Consider the following 20,874-nt stretch of genomic DNA (forward strand, 5'->3'; position numbering starts at 1 on the left):
TTCTATTCACAAATAAATCCATAACAGGGATAATCTGATCATCATGCACTTCCCTTTAAGTTTTTATTTTTAAGTGGCCTTCTTAATTTTTTTTTAAGTGAGAGGAGGGGACACAGAGAGACAGACTCTCGCATGCGCCCCAACAGGGATCCACCCAGTAACCCCTGTCTGGGACTGGTGCTTGAATCAACTGAGCTATCCTCAGCACCAGAGGCCAACACTTGGGCCACCCGAACCACTGGCTGCAGGAGGGAGAGAAGGGGGAAAGGGAGGGAGAGTGAAGCAGACGGTTACTTCTCCTGTGTGCCCTGGCTGGGACTGAACCCAGGACATCCACATGCTGGGCTGACGCTCTATTCACTAAGCAAACCGGCCGGAGCCACCTTCTTAATTATTAATGAAAAACCTCAATATAGATGAGCAAGTCCCAATATGGGATCAGGTGGGAGGGGAAACAACAGGTATATATCAGGAATTCAGTAAAGGATTAATTTTATTATTATCCCAAACAATATACTTTCCCAGAGTTTCTAATAAACCCTCTTCTAACACTTTTACAAAATCAAACCAGTCATATCAGCTACCATCTAAGATTTATAAGGTAGAGAAATAACATCCAATACGTTTTCTAGTATTTTCTTGAATTCTCTTTTGGCAAATAGCATTAAAACAAAAAATATTTTTCAGTTTATAAATGATAAACCAGAATTACAAAGACAATTCCTTAACATGACAAAGAATGTATTTTGCCTCAAACTACCAGATTATTAGTCTATCAAAAGCCATCCTGTCACCCCTACTCCAGGTTGTAGCCCTTCTTATTTCCGTCAGAGAACTTGTATCACAAATTATAATTATTTTTTTACTTGTTTATCTGTTAATTTTCTCTTCCTTGCTAAAATGTAACCTCTGTCGGTACAGAGACCATGTCTGTCCTGTTTACAGTGTGTGCCCAGACACAGCAGTGTCTCAAATACTAAAACTGAAAAGTGCTCATTGACTGAAAGTGAATGGAAACTCCAAGGAGGAGCACAGTGACCAATAATGACGCCACTGCCCCATGCTGAGGGTACCTGCACGCAGTGGGCACACCCTCTCATACTGTGCACTCTGCACACATGCTTGTCCACGTGCATCCATGGATGCACAGATACAAACACAGGCACACAGACTGACGGACGAATTCATGAGAAACGTGTGACCCGAGTCCCCATCTTGACATTAGTTTTGTTTTATTAACTAGAGATGTTATCCTCAAACAGATGTTGCTATTTCCCTTTAAGCACTGGACTCCACATACAGACTGAGCTGCTCTCCCTCACCGGAGTCTATTCGGGCTTGTCTCCGGGCAGCGCACTCTTCGATCCGGAGTTTGGGTATTCCCTCTGCTACAGCTTTGGCCATTCCACCCATTTCTTCAATTTCATTAATGAGCTAATAAGAAAAAGAGATTAATAAAATGAGAAGAGAAGACAAAAATAGTTTTTAAAACTATTCAAATGTATGTTACATAATTACTGATATTCCATTGTTTTAGTGGTAAACTTAATGATTCATAAGGAAAGAATTAACATCGAGAGCAATTAGTTAGAAATTCTGCAGAGTATATTACTGTATTTATATTTGAAAGTTCTAAGAGAGTAGATCTTCAAAGATCTCTTCACAGAAAAATTTGGAACCAGGTGAGGTGATACATGTTAACTAAACTTATTCTGGTGATCATTTCACAATATATACATGTATCAAATCATTACGCTGTACACCTAGAATTAATGCAATGTTATATGGAAATTATATCTTAATTTAAAGAAAAAGAAATTCTGTATTTAAAATGGCTTCAACAACAAGACTATACGTTCAGGGATCATTTCTATAATTTGTTAAAGTGACTTCAACAAGTAAATTCTGGAAAATAAAACCTCTCTCTTAGGTCTTGGGAGAAAACTAAAGATAACATCAATTCTCAAATCTTTATTTTTAATTACATAAATAAAGTTTTCATAGTTACTTAAAGACTTTAAAGATATTTCAAGATGCAATTTTATTTTTGAATTGAGCAGCTGAGCAATGCTCTAACTCCATCTTTATTGACACTGGGAACCATCTAATCCTTAAATCACAGCCTAATATATAAATGAAATGAAACATGAGTGGTAGAAGAGTAGAGGACTTAGCAGAAAGGAGCAAGGTCAAACGTGCTCTCTTCTGAGGAATTCCGGAGGAATTTGTACTGGATCAGACAGAAGCCAAGGGGAAGACAGGAAGCTGAAAAGAGGGGGACTTGAGAATTGGCAGCTACCCCTCTCGCATTCTGTCAGGAGAAACAGTTCCCTGTCCGAATCTGAACTAGAGAGGCAATGCACTATCAGACACCAAGTACAGAAAGAGGCCAGGATAAGATGTCTTACTAAAATAAAAACCTTCATTCTGAATAATAAGAATAAAGACAAAAGGCAGGAAACAGACAATACAGGACATAAAAGAAAACTTAAAAAAAAGAAAGAGACTATGCATTAATAAAACAAAGTTGTATGACATACAAGAGGGGAAAACTAGAAAATAAAAAATGAGCTCTATGACCCTGGCCAGTTGGCTCAGTGGTAGAGCACTGGCCTGGCGTGTGGAAGTCCTGGGTTTGATTCCTAGCCAGGGCGCACAAAAGAAGCACCCATCTACTTCTCCCCCTCCCCTTTCTATTTCTCTCTTCCCATCCCTCAGCCAAGGCTCCATTGGAGCAAAGTTGGCCCCAGCACTGAGGATGGCTCCATGGCCTCCACTTCAGGTGCTAGAATGGCTCCAGTTGCAATGGAGCAACAGCCCAGATGGGCAGAGCATCACCCCCTAGTGGGCATGTCAGGTGGATCCAGGTCAGGTACATGTGGGAGTCTGTCTCTGCCTCCCTGCTTCTCACTTCAGAAAAATACAAAAAAAAAAAAGAGCTCTTGCAAATTAAAAATATGAGATATAAGTTTCAAAGTATTTAAGTAGAAACGTAAAGTTGACAACTCTCGAACAAAACAGAAGAAAAACTCAAAGATGCCCTGACCAGGCGGTGGCACAGTGGATGGAGGGTCGGACTGGGACGTGGAGGACTCATCTGTTTTAAGCAAAGTTCACCAGCTTGAGCCCAAGGTCACTGGCTTAAGCAAGGGGTCACTCACTCTGCTGTAGCCCCCCAGTCAAGGAACATATGAAAAAGCAATCAATGAACTAAGGTGCCGCAATGAAGAATTAATGCTTCTCATCTCTCTCCCTTTCTGTCTGTCTGTCCTTATCTGTCCCTCTCTCTGTCTCTGTCTCTATCACACACACAAAAAACCTCAAAGATCGATTACAGAACAGATAAGAGCATCAGAGTATCACCTAGGAAGGTATTTAACTGATAACAAGGATTTAAGAAAGAGAAACCACAGAAACATGGCAAGGAGGAAATTAAATAATACAAGACCACCTCCCAGAGCTATAAGGTCATGAACAAAAGGGCCAGATGAAAGAGGTCCACCAAAATCCCAGTCCAGTGGAGGAACTATGCAGACAGAAGACACATCAACACAAGCTTTCAGAAAGAAAGATCCTGAATGGGAATGGCATTCGATTTCTAAACGGAAATATTGAAAGCTAGAATAAAAAACTTAAAAGTGGAGATGACGTCAGAGTAATGGCGGGGTAGGAAGCGATACCGATAAATCTCCCCCAAAACTCAACAAGATCTTCAATCAGAAACAGAAAAACCTATACTTGGAGCTTCCAGATGCTTCGCAATACACCCAAAGGTATGATTGAGTGAAAAATTGGCTAAATATATAACCAAACCCCGAAGGAAATAGGGAGTAAGAAATGCTCCGCCTTCCTCACTAACCTAAACAGGGCGGCTTTCTCTGGTAACTGTGAATATAGAAACTGAGGCGGGCAAAGGGGGTGAATACATCCAGGCCGCGAAACAAACGGCCGAACCAGGCTGTGGCACGGAGATCCAAGCCGAGGAAAATCTGATCCTGTGGCAACCCGGGCAATACAAGCTAACACTCGCGCCAAACCCAAACAAAGAAAGACAAGCGGCGCGGCCATTTTACCCGGTCTCCTGGCTGGTGCGCAGTTAGTGGGCGAGAGATTTCTTCCTAGGCCCCGGGAGTCAGTGCCCGTGTTGCCTCACGGAGAGGCAGGGTCAGAGGCCTTTCTGTGGGCCGAGGGCAGAGTCTCTGGGCAGCCCCAGCGCCCTGGGAAAGCCACACATGGGAGGGAGTGAGAACTAATTCCAACGGTGGAGATTTTCCGTGCTGCTGGGGGTTTCACTCAGAGGGAAAGCGGCCGGCCTCATATCCGGGTTTGCGCGCGCAGATAAGGAGTGAGCGATTCCTCCGAGTGCCTCGGCAGTGCGCGCCCGTGTTATCGCACAGAGGAGCAGAGTCAGGGGCCTTTGTGTGGGCCAAAGCGGAAGCTCGGGCCGCCCCAGCGCCTTGCAAAAGCCGCGCACGGGGACGGAGCGAGACTCAATACCAACGCTGCAACTTTTCCCTGCGGTTGGGGGTTTCACTCAGAGCGTGAGACTGCTGGCCGGATATCCTGGTCTGCGCGCGCAGCCAGTGAGTGAGAGTTTCCTCCAAGCACCCCGGAAGTGGGCACCCGCTTGTGTTACCGGACAGAGTGGCAGAGCCAGAGGTCTTTGAATGGCCGGAAAGCCCGCCTGATTATGCTAGCAGCTCTGACTGACTGAGCCTTACCCAGAGCCCTGTGCTGAGTGGAAATAGAGTGGGGAGTTGCCAGCTCTTTGAGCCTCTTACTATCCAGGCAGAGGCAGCAGCAACCCCATAACTGGATTATCAGGCTACTAATTGAGGAAGGAAAGACTAGGAGAAAGGCTCTAGGAACACGGACTCTCTCACTGTCGGAGCCTATAAATGCTAATAGCCTAGACTGCCAACGAGACTAAAGCACAATACATGACATTGCCATAGAGACTTATCAACTGCAAACCTCCACCTGAGCGTGGCAAAGGGGCAAAACCCGGGGTACAGAGTCACCGACCAGGAAGAGGGAGAGAAAAGAAAAAGCAAGAAGATAACCTCTCAAAATCAAGAATAATCTGCAGACTTTATAACCTATCCCATTTTATTATATTTGTTCGTTTGTTTCTCTTATCTTCATTCTTGATACTTTTTTTTTCCTCCTCCAATTTGGCCGATTAACTCTCTACCGGTCTTACTCTCTCCTCTCCTTGAACTACACTACCCATAAGTGTTACATCTCCCATTATCTTTTCTCTTCTCTTCCTTTCTCTCTATGAGGGTTGCACTCCAAAACCCTTAACTCTCTCTCTCTCTCTCCTTTCTTTTTTCTTCTTTTAGTGGTTCCCTCTTTTTTTTTTTCTCTCTCTCTCTTTCTTTTCTCCCTCTATATTAGTTTCTTCCTTTCTCCTTTACATCTCCTCTCACTCAAACCTCAATAACAAACAAATTATCTTATCTGGGACTCAAACTTATGTTTGTGGCATTCTGGGGGGTTTTTACTTCACCTTTTTAACTTACTAGCAGTGCTCCCATCCCTGGCTCTCCATATTATCTAGTTCTTGTTCCACTAAATACAATAGTAATTTTTTAATTTGTCCACCCATTTTTCCGTTTTCCTCTTAATCCTCTCATCATAACTCTTAGACAACCAACACCTAAAAGCAAATCATTTTATTCTTGACCCAAATTTTTTCCTTATTTGCTTTTTGTGGGTCCATACGCTCTTTTTTTTTTCTTTCTTTCTTCTTTTTTCTTTTTTTTTTTTTTTTTTTGTTTGCCCCTTTATTACTTTTCCCCAATTCAGGCCCTCCATCACAGGCATTGTTTGTTATAATTCACAGTCCACCACAAGATTTTGTCAAGAAAGAGGGGAGAGGAGAGGAGAGGAAAAAAGGAGGGGGGGAATAATTTCCTTTTTTTTTTTTTTTTTTAATTTTTATTTTATTTTTCTTTATTTCATTATTAATTTTTTTTAAAAAAAACAACTTTTTTTGATTTTTTTTTTATTATTTTTTTAAACTTTTTATTCTTTATTAAATCTCATTAATACTATCAACAAAACCACCCTCAGATGCCATTAAGGAAGAGAAAATCGAATATCATGGATACAAAAGAAAGAGAGGTAACACAGCTAGATGAGGAAAAATCTATGGAGAAAAAATTTAATATATTGGAAACCTTGGAGCTAAATGACAGAGAATTCAAGATAGAAATCCTAAAAATCCTCCGAGATATACAAGAAAACACAGAAAGGCAATTTAGGGAGCTCAGAAAACAACTCAATGAACACAAAGAATATATGTCCAAGGAAATTGAAACTATAAAAACAAATCAAACAGAGATGAAAAACTCAATTCACGAGCTGAAAAACGAAGTAACAAGCTTAGCTAATAGAACAGGTCAGATAGAAGAGAGGATTAGTGAAATAGAAGACAAGCAACTTGAGGCACAACAGAGAGAAGAAGAAAGAGACTCAAAAATTAAAAAAAATGAGATAGCCCTACAAGAATTATCTGACTCCATCAAAAAGAATAACATAAGAATAATAGGTATATCAGAGGGAGAAGAGAGAGAAAATGGAATGGAGAACATACTCAAACAAATAATAGATGAGAACTTCCCAAGCCTGTGGAAAGAACTAAAGCCTCAAGTTCAAGAAGCAAACAGAACTCCAAGTTTTCTTAACCCCAACAAACCTACTCCAAGGCATATCATAATGAAATTGACACAAACCAACAGCAAAGAAAAAATTCTCAAGGCAGCCAGGGAAAAGAAGAATACAACATATAAAGGAAGGCCCATTAGATTATCATCAGATTTCTCAGCAGAAACTCTACAAGCTAGAAGAGAATGGACCCCAATATTTAAATTCCTGAAAGAGAGGAACTTTCAGCCACGAATACTATACCCATCAAAGCTATCCTTCAAATATGAAGGAGAAATAAAAACATTCACAGATACAGAAAAGATGAGGGAATTTATCATCAGAAAACCCCCACTCCAGGAATTACTAAAGGGGGTTCTCCAATCAGATACAAAGAACAAAAAAAAACAGAGCCACAAGTAAAAGCTCCAAGAAGAACACAATAAAACCAAATTTAAACTGTGACAACAACAAAAAGAAAGAGGGGGAGAAGATGGAGATTAACAGTAGCAAAGGACGATGGAGTGCAAAAGTACTCACAAAATAGTTTGCTACAATGAACAGGGTAGGGACCCTTTTCATTATTCAAAGGTAACCACCATTGAAAAAACCACCACAGAAGTACATGAGATAAAAAAGATAGCAACAGTGGAAAGATGTATGGAATACAACCAAATAAAAACAAAAGATAGAAAAACAAAAGAGAAGGATCAAACAAGACACAAAACTAACAGAAAGCAAGATATAAAATGGCAATAGGGAACCCACAAGTATCAATAATTACACTAAATGTAAACGGATTAAACTCACCAATAAAAAGGCACAGAGTAGCAGAATGGATTAAAAAAGAAAATCCAACTGTATGCTGCCTACAGGAAACTCATCTAAGTAACAAGGATAAAAACAAATTCAAAGTGAAAGGCTGGAAAACAATACTCCAAGCAAATAACATCCAAAAAAAAGCAGGTGTAGCAATACTCATATCGGATAATGCTGACTACAAGACAGGAAAAGTACTCAGAGACAAAAATGGCCATTTCATAATGGCTAAGGGGACACTGAATCAAGAAGACATAACAATTCTTAATATATATGCACCAAACCAAGGAGCACCAAAATATATAAGACAGCTACTTATTGATCTTAAAACAAAAACTGACAAAAACACAATCATACTTGGAGACCTCAATACACCGCTGACGGCTCTAGATCGGTCATCCAAACAGAGAATCAACAAAGACATAGTGGCCTTAAACAAAACACTAGAGCACCTGGATATGATAGACATCTACAGGACATTTCATCCCAAAGTGACTGAGTATACATTTTTCTCCAGTGTACATGGATCATTCTCAAGAATTGACCATATGTTGGGCCACAAAAACAACATCAGCAAATTCAGAAAAATTGAAGTTGTACCAAGCATATTTTCTGATCATAAAGCCTTGAAACTAGAATTCAACTGCAAAAAAGAGGAAAAAAATCCCACAAAAATGTGGAAACTAAACAACATACTTTTAAAAAATGAATGGGTCAAAGAAGAAATAAGTGCAGAGATCAAAAGATATATACAGACTAATGAAAATGACAATACGACATATCAGAATCTATGGGATGCAGCAAAAGCAGTGATAAGAGGGAAGTTCATATCACTTCAGGCATATATGAACAAACAAGAGAGAGCCCAAGTGAACCACTTAACTTCCCACCTTAAGGAACTAGAAAAAGAAGAACAAAGACAACCCAAAACCAGCCGAAGAAAGGAGATAATAAAAATCAGAGCAGAAATAAATGAATTAGAGAACAGAAAAACTATAGAAAAAATTAATAGAACAAGGACCTGGTTCTTTGAAAAGATCAACAAAATTGACAAACCCTTGGCAAGACTTACCAAGGAAAAAAGAGAAAGAACTCATATAAACAAAATCCAAAATGAAAGAGGAGAAATCACCACGGACACCGTAGATATACAAAGAATTATTGTAGAATACTATGAAAAACTTTATGCCACTAAATTCAACAACCTAGAAGAAATGGATAAATTCCTAGAAAAATACAACCTTCCTAGACTGAGTCAAGAAGAAGCAGAAAGCCTAAACAGACCTATCAGTAGAGAAGAAATAGAAAAAACCATTAAAAACCTCCCCAAAAATAAAAGTCCAGGCCCTGACGGCTATACCAGCGAATTTTATCAAACATTCAAAGAAGACTTGGTTCCTATTCTACTCAAAGTCTTCCAAAAAATTGAAGAAGAAGCAATACTTCCAAACACATTTTACGAAGCCAACATAACCCTCATACCAAAACCAGGCAAGGATGGCACAAAAAAAGAAAACTACAGACCAATATCTCTAATGAATACAGATGCTAAAATACTAAACAAAATACTAGCAAATCGAATACAACAACATATTAAAAAAATAATACATCATGATCAAGTGGGATTCATCCCAGAATCTCAAGGATGGTTCAACATACGTAAAACGGTTAATGTAATACACCATATCAACAAAACAAAGAACAAAAACCACATGATCTTATCAATAGACGCAGAAAAGGCTTTCGATAAAATACAACACAATTTTATGTTTAAGACTCTCAACAAAATGGGTATAGAAGGAAAATATCTCAACATGATAAAGGCCATATATGATAAACCATCAGCTAACATCATATTAAATGGCACTAAACTGAAGGCTTTCCCCCTTAAATCAGGAACAAGACAGGGTTGTCCACTCTCTCCACTCTTATTTAATGTGGTACTAGAGGTTCTAGCCAGAGCAATCAGACAAGACAAAGAAATAAAAGGCATCCATATCGGAAAAGAAGAAGTAAAGGTATCACTTTTTGCAGATGATATGATCCTATACATCGAAAACCCCAAAGAATCCACAAAAAGACTACTAGAAACAATAAGCCAATACAGTAAGGTCGCAGGATACAAAATTAACATACAGAAGTCAATAGCCTTTCTATATGCCAACAATGAAACAACTGAGAAGGAACTCAAAAGAACAATCCCCTTCACGATTGCAACAAAAAAAATAAAATACTTAGGAATAAACATAACAAAGAATGTAAAGGACTTATATAATGAAAACTATAAACCATTGTTAAGGGAAATCGAAAAAGATATAATGAGATGGAAGAATATACCTTGTTATTGGCTAGGAAGAATAAATATAATCAAGATGGCTATATTACCCAAAGCAATATACAAATTTAATGCAATTCCCATCAAACTTCCAATGACATTTTTTAAAGAAATAGAGCAAAAAATCATCAGATTTATATGGAACTATAAAAAACCCCGAATAGCCAAAGCAATCCTAAAGAAAAACAATGAAGCTGGGGGCATTACAATACCTGACTTCAAACTCTATTATAGGGCCACGACAATCAAAACAGCATGGTATTGGCAGAAAAATAGACACTCAGACCAATGGAACAGAATAGAAAGTCCAGAAATAAAACCACATATATATAGTCAAATAATTTTTGATAAAGGGGCCAACAACACACAATGGAGAAAAGAAAGCCTCTTCAATAAATGGTGCTGGGAAAACTGGAAAGCCACATGCAAAAGAATGAAACTGGACTACAGTCTCTCCCCCTGTACAAAAATTAACTCAAAATGGATCAAAGATCTAAACATAAGACCTGAAACAATTAAGTACATAGAAGAAGACATAGGTACTCAACTCATGGACCTGGGTTTTAAAGAGCATTTTATGAATTTGACTCCAATGGCAAGAGAAGTGAAGGCAAAAATTAATGAATGGGACTACATCAGACTAAGAAGTTTTTGCTCAGCAAGAGAAACTGATAACAAAATAAACAGAAAGCCAACTAAATGGGAAATGATTTTTTCAAACGACAGCTCAGATAAGGGCCTAATATCCAAAATATACAAAGAACTGATAAAACTCAACAACAAACAAACAAACAATCCAATAAAAAAATGGGAAGAGGATATGAATAGACACTTCTCCCAGGAAGAAATACAAATGGCCAACAGATATATGAAAAGATGCTCATCTTCTTTAGCTATTAGAGAAATGCAAATCAAAACGGCAATGAGATACCACCTCACACCTGTTCGATTAGCTGTTATTAGCAAGTCAGGTAACAGCAAATGTTGGAGAGGCTGTGGAGAAAAAGGAACCCTCATACACTGTTGGTGGGAATGTAAAGTAGTACAACCATTATGGAAGAAAGTATGGTGGTTCCTCAAAAAACTGAAAATAGAACTACCTTATGACCCAGCAATCCCTCTACTGGGTATATATCCCAAAAACTCAGAAACATTGATACATAAAGACACATGCAGTCCCATGTTTATTGCAGCATTGTTCACAGTGGCCAGGACATGGAAACAACCAAAAAGCCCATCAATAGATGACTGGATAAAGAAGATGTGGCACATATACACTATGGAATACTACTCAGCCATAAGAAATGATGACATCGGAACATTTACAGCAAAATGGTGGGATCTTGATAACATGATACGAAGCGAAATAAGTAAATCAGAAAAAAACAGGAACTGTATTATTCCATACGTAGGTGGGACATAATAGTGAAACTAAGAGACATTTACAAGAGTGTGGTGGTTACGGGGGGGGGAGGGGGGAATGGGAGAGGGATAGTGGGTGGGGAGGGGCACAAAGAAAACAAGATAGAAGGTGACAGAGGACAATCTGACTTTGGGTGGTGGGTATGCAACATAATTGAACGACAAGATAACCTGGACTTGTTATCTTTGAATATATGTATCCTGACTTATTGATGTCACCCCATTAAAAAAATAAAATTATATAAAAAAAATTAAAAAAAAAACAAACTTAAAAGTGGATCAATGCTTACAAATTTGCTTACAAACTCCCAAATGAAAATAATTTCAACCTAGTCAAACCATCAATCAAATATGAGAGTAGAATAAATGCTTTTTCAAACATCCAAACTTTCAGATAATTCACTTCTTGTGTACCATTTTTAGTTTACCATGAGATGTGATTTAATAACCAGGAATAAATCAGCAGAGACAGACACAGGATTTAGCACAGCAGAGGGGAGGGAACTGCCAGGACACTGGCAAGGGGACGTGAAGGACAGCAGCGGTCTGGAGAGAAACCAGTCTAAACCCAGTAACACCGAGGACGTCTGGAAAAACTGATATGGAGATATAATTACATTGGTAGTGTGGGACGAGGGAAAACGGTATGAATCAGCTAAAACACTAAACCACCAGACTAGCAAAGCAACAGATAATATCTAAAATTGATAGAATTAAAAGAAACAGTATAGACACATACAGTTGACACTTGAACAGCGTGGGGATTAGAGGGATGCCAACGCCAGCGCAGTTGAAAATCCACTGCGTGTAACTGATGACTTCCGCAAAACTTAACTATTGTCATCCCTCGGTATCCGCGGGGGGTGGGGAGAGTCATTCCAGGACCACGCACAGACACCAACATCCTCAGGTGTTTAAGTTCCTCATATAAAATGACACTGAACAATGCATACAGTTGACCCTCTGCATTCTCAGATTCCTAACTGGGGATGCAAACCCTGGGAGTATGGAAGGCCGACTGCATATTTACTTTAAAAAACCCACGTAAGAGTGGACCACTGTGGTTCAAGCCTGCGCTATTCAAGGGACAACTCTAATTCTAAAATACGGAGATAAAAACAGAAGATGTAGCTAACTCAATGAAGCAGGACAAAAGCAAGGGGAAGACAGGACTACTGGGTTTGTTTCGTCACCAGATTTTCAGTATCAGTTACCTTTTTTAACCCTTTGGATAAAATACTCTAATATAAATACATAGGTATTTTTAAATCAAGTTTGTTTCAAATACTAGAAAATTAAATCTAAGATTCCCCTTTTCCATCATTTCATTAATTGTGATATAAATCTGTAAATGATTTGATTTATAAATTAAAACATCTATAAATCTTTATAAACCTGTAATTCTTTTTTTTTTTTTTTTTTTTTTTTTGTATTTTTCTGAAGTTGAAAACGGAGAGGCAGTCAGACAGACTCCCACAGGCGCCCAACCGGGATCCACCCGGCATGCCCACCAGGGGGCGATGCTCTGCCCATCTGGGGTGTTGCTCTGTTGCAACCAGAGCCATTCTAGCGCCCGAGGCAGAGGTCATAGAGCCATCCTCAGCGCCCAGGCCAACTTTGCTCCAATGGAGTCCAGGCCAACTTTGCTGCGGGAGGGGAAGAGAGAGACAGAGAGGGAGGAGAGGGGGAGGAGTGGAAAAGCAGATGGGCGCTTCTCCTGTGTGCCCTGGCCAGGAATCGAACCTGGGACTCCTGCACACCAGGCCAACACTCTACCACTGAGCCAAATGGCCAGGGCTAAACCTGTAATTCTTGAAAGAAGTTTCAAAGGGAAGAGACTCACCTTCAAAGCAGCATCATAAACATCACTTGTGAGAGATTCCATCATATATGAACCTCCCCAAGGATCAGCCACTTTGGGAATCCCAGATTCTTCTTGAATGATGATTTGTGTGTTCCTGGCAATTCGAGCACTTTTCACAGTGGGCAAACCCAAGGCTTCATCGAAAGAGTTTGTGTGTAGAGACTGAGTCCCTCCGAAGACAGCTGCCATCGCTTCTACTGTGGTGCGAATGATGTTATTGTAAGGGTCCTAAGATATTTGATGGGGGAAACAAGACAACAGTTGACTATATATATATATAACAGCTATAAAAGGTGTTATGATTGAACAGTGCCTGCTGCATACTTTTCTGCCAATATCCACATTAGCTTCAGAATACCAAATAATATCCCTGAAATAGTATTTGTTTTTACTTCTGTTTTCCGTACTCTTCTGTAAATGTATCATAAATGTATATACCTTGTCTACTTAGTTTATAAGCAGGTATGTAATTCACTGTCTCCTAATTATTTTGTATACTTTGAAGTTTCTACCACAAGATGTACACAAAACAGGCACTCAGTAAATGAGTTATTGTGTTCCTAACTGTGATTTGGGAAAGTCATTGAACCTTTCTGAACTTCCATTTTCTTAGCTGTAAAAATGAGGAGGTTAAGACATAAAAAATGATTAAAGTTTCTTCCAATCCAGAAATCTGTATTTCCCAGTTTATAAGGACATAAAGTTATATTAATATGGTATATATTACTTTTATTCAGTTACAAATGTATAAAAGCAATCTAACTTTGAAGTTATCAATTATTTTTAAGTTAATTAAAAATTATTTAATATATAAAGAAAATACTTATAAAAAAATCATCATAAAATTTTAATAGAATGAAATGAAATTAAAATAAATTACCCAAGTGACAATAGGTTTTTAAATGGTCTGTTTGCATGAATGCTTATTTAAATATTTAACTATAATAAAATATATATATAACCAACTTAATTAAGCAGTCTTATATTATGAATTTTAACTATTAAAATTAGTTAAAATAATAGTTATTAAATTATGATTTGTACTTCTTCCTCACCACCTACATGGTGACGGAGACTTGACTTGGGGTGGTGAGAAGACAGTGCAGTGTATAGATGAAGTGTTGTAGAATTGTGCACCTGAAACCAGTATAATTTTGTTACCCAATGTCACCCGAATGAATTCAACTAAAAAAAACAAAAAAAGTAAAACATGTAAACTAGATTTAAATAATTTTATATTGTTAACCACTAGAGGGAGCCAATTTTACTTATTATAATATGTGTAAAAACGAACAAGTATAAATCATGCTTCAGAATAATTATGATTTTCAAATATTAGCATATAGGTTCTTTTCTTTTTTTAAGTGAGAGGAGGAGAGATAGACTCCCACATATGCCCCAACCAGGATCCACCTAGGAACCTCCATCTGAGACCGATGTCCGAATCAACCGAGCTATCCTCAGTGCCTGAGGCAAACACTTGGACCAACCTAGCTATCCTCAGTGCCCAGGCCAACGCTCAGACCAATCAACCCATCGGCTACAAGAGGGGAAGAGAGAGAGAAAGGGAAGAGAAGCAGAGTAGCTTCTCATGTGTGCCCTAACCAAAGATCGAACCCAGGATGTTCTCATGCCGGGCCAACGCTCTATCTACTGCACCAACCAGCCAGGAAATATATCTATTCCCTGAGCATATAATGTTGCTTACAAATTCGACATTGTGAATTATATACATACCTGCTCAGTAAGTGACCATCCTGATGTCTGACAATGTGCTCTTAGAAGAAGGGATTTCGAGTTTTTAGGCTGAAAGATTTTCTCTATTAAGTGAGCCCAGAGTCTTCTCCCCGCTCTCATTTTTGCTATTTCCATATAGAAGTTCATCCCAATTCCCCAGAAAAAAGACAACCTAAAATAGCAAAGTCCAGATTTTGATCATGTTTAACAATATAAAATGAAAAATAAAATTGTATTACACACTAAAAACAATGTCAGATTTTAACTTCAAATAAATTATAATCAAGCATATATACTTCAGTAATATTAAGCTAATACGTATATAGAAAGTTTTATGCATATAGATAAGCTGTGATTATTTGCTTCAAGTAAGAAATAATTCACCTTATAATTGTCTTTTGTTTTTAAGAAAAAAGGTTCCCAGTCTGACCAGGCTGTGGCGCAGTGGATAGAGCGTCGGACTGGGATGCGGAAGAACCCAGGTTCAAGACCCCAAGCTCACCAGCTTGAGCGCGGGCTCATCTGGTTTGAGCAAAGCTCACCAGCTTGGACCAAGGTCGCTGGCTTGAGCAAGGGATTACTCAATCTGCTGAAGGCCACGGTCAAGGCACATATGAGAAAGCAATCAATGAACAACTAAGGTATTGCAATGCGCAACGAAAAACTGATGATTGATGCTTCTCATCTCTCTTCGTTCCTGTCTGTCTGTCCCTGTCTATCCCTCTCTCTGTCTGAAAAAAAAAATGAAAAGAAAAAAGGTCCTCTGTGTCCTTAAAGAATTATTCACTACAGATATAGATATGTAGATATAAATATAGATATAGATGATACAGATGTAGATAGATATAGATAGATAGATACAGATATCCTTTTAAATAATACCCAAAGGTTGGAAACATTTTCTCAATCCATTGAGATTTTGTTTTCCAGAAATTGTTGTCAGTTTGGCTCAAATAAACTCATAAAAATTCTAAAACAAAAAAATACACAAAAGCAAGTGCCACATACTAAGGTAATAAAACTACAAACTTACTTTGTTTGAATAGCAATTAAGTTTTTGTAAGACAATGTATTTGGTCTAGGCATACGTTTCCCAACTGTATCTAACCCATTACCCTTCTTTATCTTACATCTTACACACATTTAGGTCACTTGCCCGACTTTAAAGGCACAAAGTTTGAGAATCCCCATATAAAACAAGGTAAACCTTAAGACACTAAAATATAATAAAAGTTCTTGACATGCACTTGGACGTTCTATTTTCTGGCTTTGGTTTTGTTTACATTTTTTTTTGTTTTGTTTACATTTTTATTTGTTGAGTTTACTGGGGTAACACGGGTTAATAAATTATTTAGGTGTCAGGTGTACAGACTACATCGTCTGTACACTGTATTGTGCTCCCCACCCCAAGTCAAGTCTCCTCCCATCGCCATTCATCCCCTTCACCCTCCTCTGCCTCCCTCCACCCCCTTCCCTCTGGTGGTCACCATGCTGTTGTTTGTGTCTATGAGGGTTTTTTTGTTTTGGCTTTTTTTTTTTTTAATTTTTTTTTAATTTTTTTATTTTATTTATTCATTTTAGAGAGGAGAGAGAGAGAGAGAGAGAGAAGAGAGAGACAGGGGGGAGGAGCTGGAAGCATCAACTCCCATTAGTGCCTTGACCAGGCAAGCCCAGGGTTTTGAACCAGCAACCTCAGCATTTCCAGGTCGACGCTTTATCCACTGCGCCACCACAGGTCAGGCCTGTTTTGTTTTTGTTTTTGGCTTAATCCTTTCACCTTTTTCACCCAGCTGCAAGTTCTTTTCTTTCTTTTTCCTTTTTTAAACTTATTGGGGTGACACTGGTTAACATTATACAGGTTTCAGGTGCCCAATTCTACAACACATCATCTGTTCACTGTACTGAGTGTTCACGGCCCCCAGTCAAACTCTGTCCCTCAGCATTTCTCCTCCTGTGCCCACCTCACCCTCCCAACTCCCCACCAGCAGTCACCGCCCGGCTGTCCATGTCTGAGCTTTTCCTTCTTTTCTCCTGTTTGCTCAATCCCTCCGCACACTCGCCCAGCCCGCCCCCGACAGCTGTCAGCCTGTTTTCTATCTCTGAGTCTGTCTCTATTTTGCGTGTTAGTTCATTTGTTCATTAGATTCCACATATGAGAGAAATTATATGGTACCTTTCTTTCTCTGGCTGGCTTATTTCACTTTAGCATAATGTTCTCTAGGTCCATCCATGCTGTTACAAAAGGAAAGATTTCCTTCTTTTTTATGGCTGAGTATATGCCATTGTGTAAATGTATAGTGGCTTTTTCTTTTCTTAATTGAATTTATTAGGATGACACTTGTTAACATAACATACAGGATTCAGGGGCCCAATTCTACAACCACGTTGTGCTACTTCTAAATCTTGGCTATTGTAACTAATGCTGCAATGAACACAAGGGTGCACATGTTCTTTCAAATTAGTGTTTCAGGTTTCTTTGGATATATTCCCAAAAGTGGAAGTGCTAGGTCATAGACAATTAGTTCCTTCCATTTTAAGTTTTTTTAAGATAGCTCCATACTGCTTTCCACAGTGGCTGCACCAATCTGCAATCCCACAACAGTGCATAAGGGTTCCCTTTCTCCACATCCTTGCCAACACCTGTTGATTTATTGATGACAGCTATTCTGACTGGTGTGAGGTGATATCTTATTGTGGTTTTAATTTGAATTTCTCTGATGATTAGTGATGTTGAGCACCTTTTCATGTCTACTGGCCACCTGTATGTCCTTGGAAAAGTGTCTATTCAGGTCCTTTGCCCATTTTTTAATTGGACTGTTTGTTTGTTTTTTGGTGTTGGGTTTTATAAGTTCTTTATAAATTTTGTATATTAATTCCTTAGCAAATGTATTCTCCCATTCAGTGAACTGTCCTTTCATTTTGTTGATGGTTTCCTTTGCTGCACATAAGCTTTTTGTTTGATGTAGTCCCATTTGTTTATATTTTTTCTTTCATTTCCCTTGCCCGAGGACATATATCAGAAAAAAATATTGCTACAAGAAATGTCTAAGATTTTAGTGCCTATGTTTTCTTCTAGGATTTTTATGATTTCAAGTATAATATTTAAGTCTTTAATCCAATTTGAGTTTATTCTTGTGTATGGTATAAGAAGGTGGTCCAGTGTCATTTTTTTTTTGCATGTATCTGTCCAATTTTCCCCATACCATTTATTGAAAAGACTATCTTTACCCCAATGTACATTTTTACCTACTTTGTCAAATATTAATTGACTATAAAGGCATGGGTTTATTTCTGGGCTCTCTGTTCTGTTTCATTGATCTATATGTCTGTTTCTTGCCAGTATCATGCTGTTTTGATTACTAAGGCTTTGTAGTATAGTTTGATATTAGGTAGTGTTATTCCTCTGGAAGTTCTTAACACAGCAGCTCTCAAATATTTTGGTCTTCAGGCTCTCTTTCACTCTTAAAAAATACTAAAGAAAAACTTTTTATTTGGGTATAATTGATTTAGAAATAACAAATCTATAATATGTTAACATAATTTATAAAATAATACTTTTCTAAAACTACAATAAATAATTTCTAAAATTATTCTTATTGGAATTTCTAGTTGCAATAAGTAATTGTTTTATATTTTTGCAAATTTCTTTCATGTATAGCTAAAGGAAATAGCTGGAGACACATACCTGCTTCTGCATTCAATCTGTTACATCACATATCATGTAGTCTGAAAATACCACTGCACACTCAAGAGAATGAAAGTGAAATGGCAAAGTCTTAATATAATCATGAAAACTGTTTTGACCTTTAAGACCCAGAAAATGGTTTCAGTGACTCCTAGGCATCCTTGAGCTGCACTTCAAGACCTGCTGTCATAATCCCTGGTATAAAGAGCATTCACTAGTCCACTGGTCAGCAAACCGCGGCTTGCGAGCCACATGCGGCTCTTTGTCCCCTTGAGTGTGGCTCGTCCACAAAATATCATGTGCGGGCGCAAAGGCCAGCTTAGGAGAACCCTAATTAAGTTAATAACAATGCCTACCTATAGTTTCAGTTTAAAAAATGTGGCTCTTAAAAGAAATTTCAATCATTGTACTGTTATTTGGCTCTGCTGCCTAACGAGTTTGCCGACCACTGCACTAGTCTGTAACTCCCTGAGGGCAGAAGCCATGTTTCTCACATGCTACGATCCTAATGCTTGGCCTAGAGTAAACCTTAGTAAGTCATTGCTCCTCAGAATGATTTTGACCTCCAAATTTAAATATTTCATAAACTTCATTTAAGTTTTTCTCACGTTTTTCATACAATTTTATTAACAAGCTATTTGAAACAAAAATGTTCTTAGGCGCTGGCCAGTGGCTCAGCAGGAGAACGTCAGCCCAGCATGTGGAAGTTCCAGGTTCAATACATGGTCAGGGTACACAGGAGAAGCAACCATCTGTTTCTCCACCCCTCCCCCTTCCTCTTCTCTCTCTCTCCCTCTCCTGCAGCCGTGGCTTGAATGGTTTGAGCAGGTTGGCCCTGGCTGCTAAGGATGGCTCCATGGCCTCGCTTAAGGCACTGAAATAGCTCAGTTGCCGAGCAACAGAGCAGCAGCCCCAGGTGGGCAGAGCACCCCTTGTAGAGGGCTTGCCTGTTGGATCCCAGTCAGGACACAGGCAGGAGTCTGTCTCTCTGCCTCCCTGCCTCTTACTTAAAAAAAAAAAATGTTTTTAATAGCACTGTGCATTCCAAAACATTTATAAGTACAACAGATGAAAAAATAAAATGTAATAGGTGATTTCTGTATTTTAAAATAAAAAATATTTTAAAGTAAAAGCAAATCTGTCTTAAATATTACATTCACATTTCAGTATTCATCAAAACGTGCAAATTAGTTGTGTCCTCTGAATATCAGAAGACCAGGTCCCTCCTATTTACCAAGAAGTACAGTCAAATTCAATTAATTTTTAAATATAAACAGTATTGGCTTATGCCCTCATTAACACTCAAATAGACATAATAGAATCTAGTATAACACTTAAATATACAAGTTCATTTTATCAGTATATGTTGCTGTGCACTCATAAACTTGTCCTATGCGCTTTCCCAGTGTTGCGGGAACAGCCACATTGGATTTACTGACCTTGGTGCAAATTCATCAATTGTCAGGCCAGCCTGGAGCCCGGTCCGGCAGTACTCCAGCCCGTCGGCGATGGTGTAGGCCAGCTCCAAGATGGCGTCTGCTCCTGCTTCCTGCATGTGGTATCCACTGATTGAAATGGAATTAAATTTTGGCATGTGCTATATAAAATAAATTATTAAAAATCACAATAGGGAATAAAAATATAAATAGGTTCTATTAAACCTATTTTCTAAAAGACAATATTATTTTTAAATGATGTTCAACTCAGGAATAGTAAATAGTTTATATTAACTAAAAGTATTTGATGCTTATTTTGTTACATTTAATTCACTTCCCAATTTAAATGACTGATGCAATGAATGATCATAAGAACTGTCCCTGTTTTATGTTTTTAGTGAAAAGGAATTTGCACCAACCAACCTTTAGCACCAAAAGTTTAAACTTCAAAATTAGCTGGCTGAGTTCGGGAATGGAAGCTTTGCCCTGAGAACTGAATGAAGACATCTTTCATTCAAAACCAATGACTTTGTCCTCCTAACTTTGGGCTACTCTGCTGAAGATGTATAAATTTAATTATTATGTACTTGTTATTAATTCTCTTATTTGAATTAAGTCATTGAACACGAATAAGTAGTTAATGCAGGAAAAAATTGAAAAATGACTCAATCCTAAGTACTATATATCAAAACAAAACAGGATAAAACTCATGGCTTAAAAATCAAAGATTTCAGTTTGATATACTGAGATTTTTAGTGCTAAACGTATCTCAGACAGATATCTACCATAACCACTAAGAAAAGAGCATTTCCACGATTCCCCTTAGGTAGAGTACATATCACACATATTCTAAAGAGCCAAAAAATTACTATCTTTCCCAAGAATTAACCAAACATAAAATAATAAAAACTAAATGACAGAAATT

At 38.3% G+C, this 20,874-nt stretch overlaps 1 protein-coding gene across 3 annotated transcripts in view; it reads right to left on the minus strand.

Annotated features, from left to right (window-relative positions):
• The window catches only part of MMUT (methylmalonyl-CoA mutase), a 45,063-nt gene that overhangs the window by 14,827 nt on the left and 9,362 nt on the right, over positions 1 to 20,874 (minus strand). For all 3 annotated transcript variants that reach the window (XM_066359228.1, XM_066359229.1, XM_066359230.1), the window contains exons 4-7: positions 19,953 to 20,110; positions 14,829 to 15,000; positions 13,071 to 13,319; positions 1,323 to 1,434 (exon numbers count right to left, since the gene is read on the minus strand). In XM_066359228.1, coding sequence (XP_066215325.1) covers positions 1,323 to 1,434; positions 13,071 to 13,319; positions 14,829 to 15,000; positions 19,953 to 20,110 — 691 coding nt within the window. The remainder of the gene's footprint in view (positions 1 to 1,322; positions 1,435 to 13,070; positions 13,320 to 14,828; positions 15,001 to 19,952; positions 20,111 to 20,874) is intronic.

Source organism: Saccopteryx leptura, chromosome 1, assembly GCF_036850995.1.
Source record: "Saccopteryx leptura isolate mSacLep1 chromosome 1, mSacLep1_pri_phased_curated, whole genome shotgun sequence".
Lineage (NCBI taxonomy): Eukaryota > Metazoa > Chordata > Mammalia > Chiroptera > Emballonuridae > Saccopteryx > Saccopteryx leptura.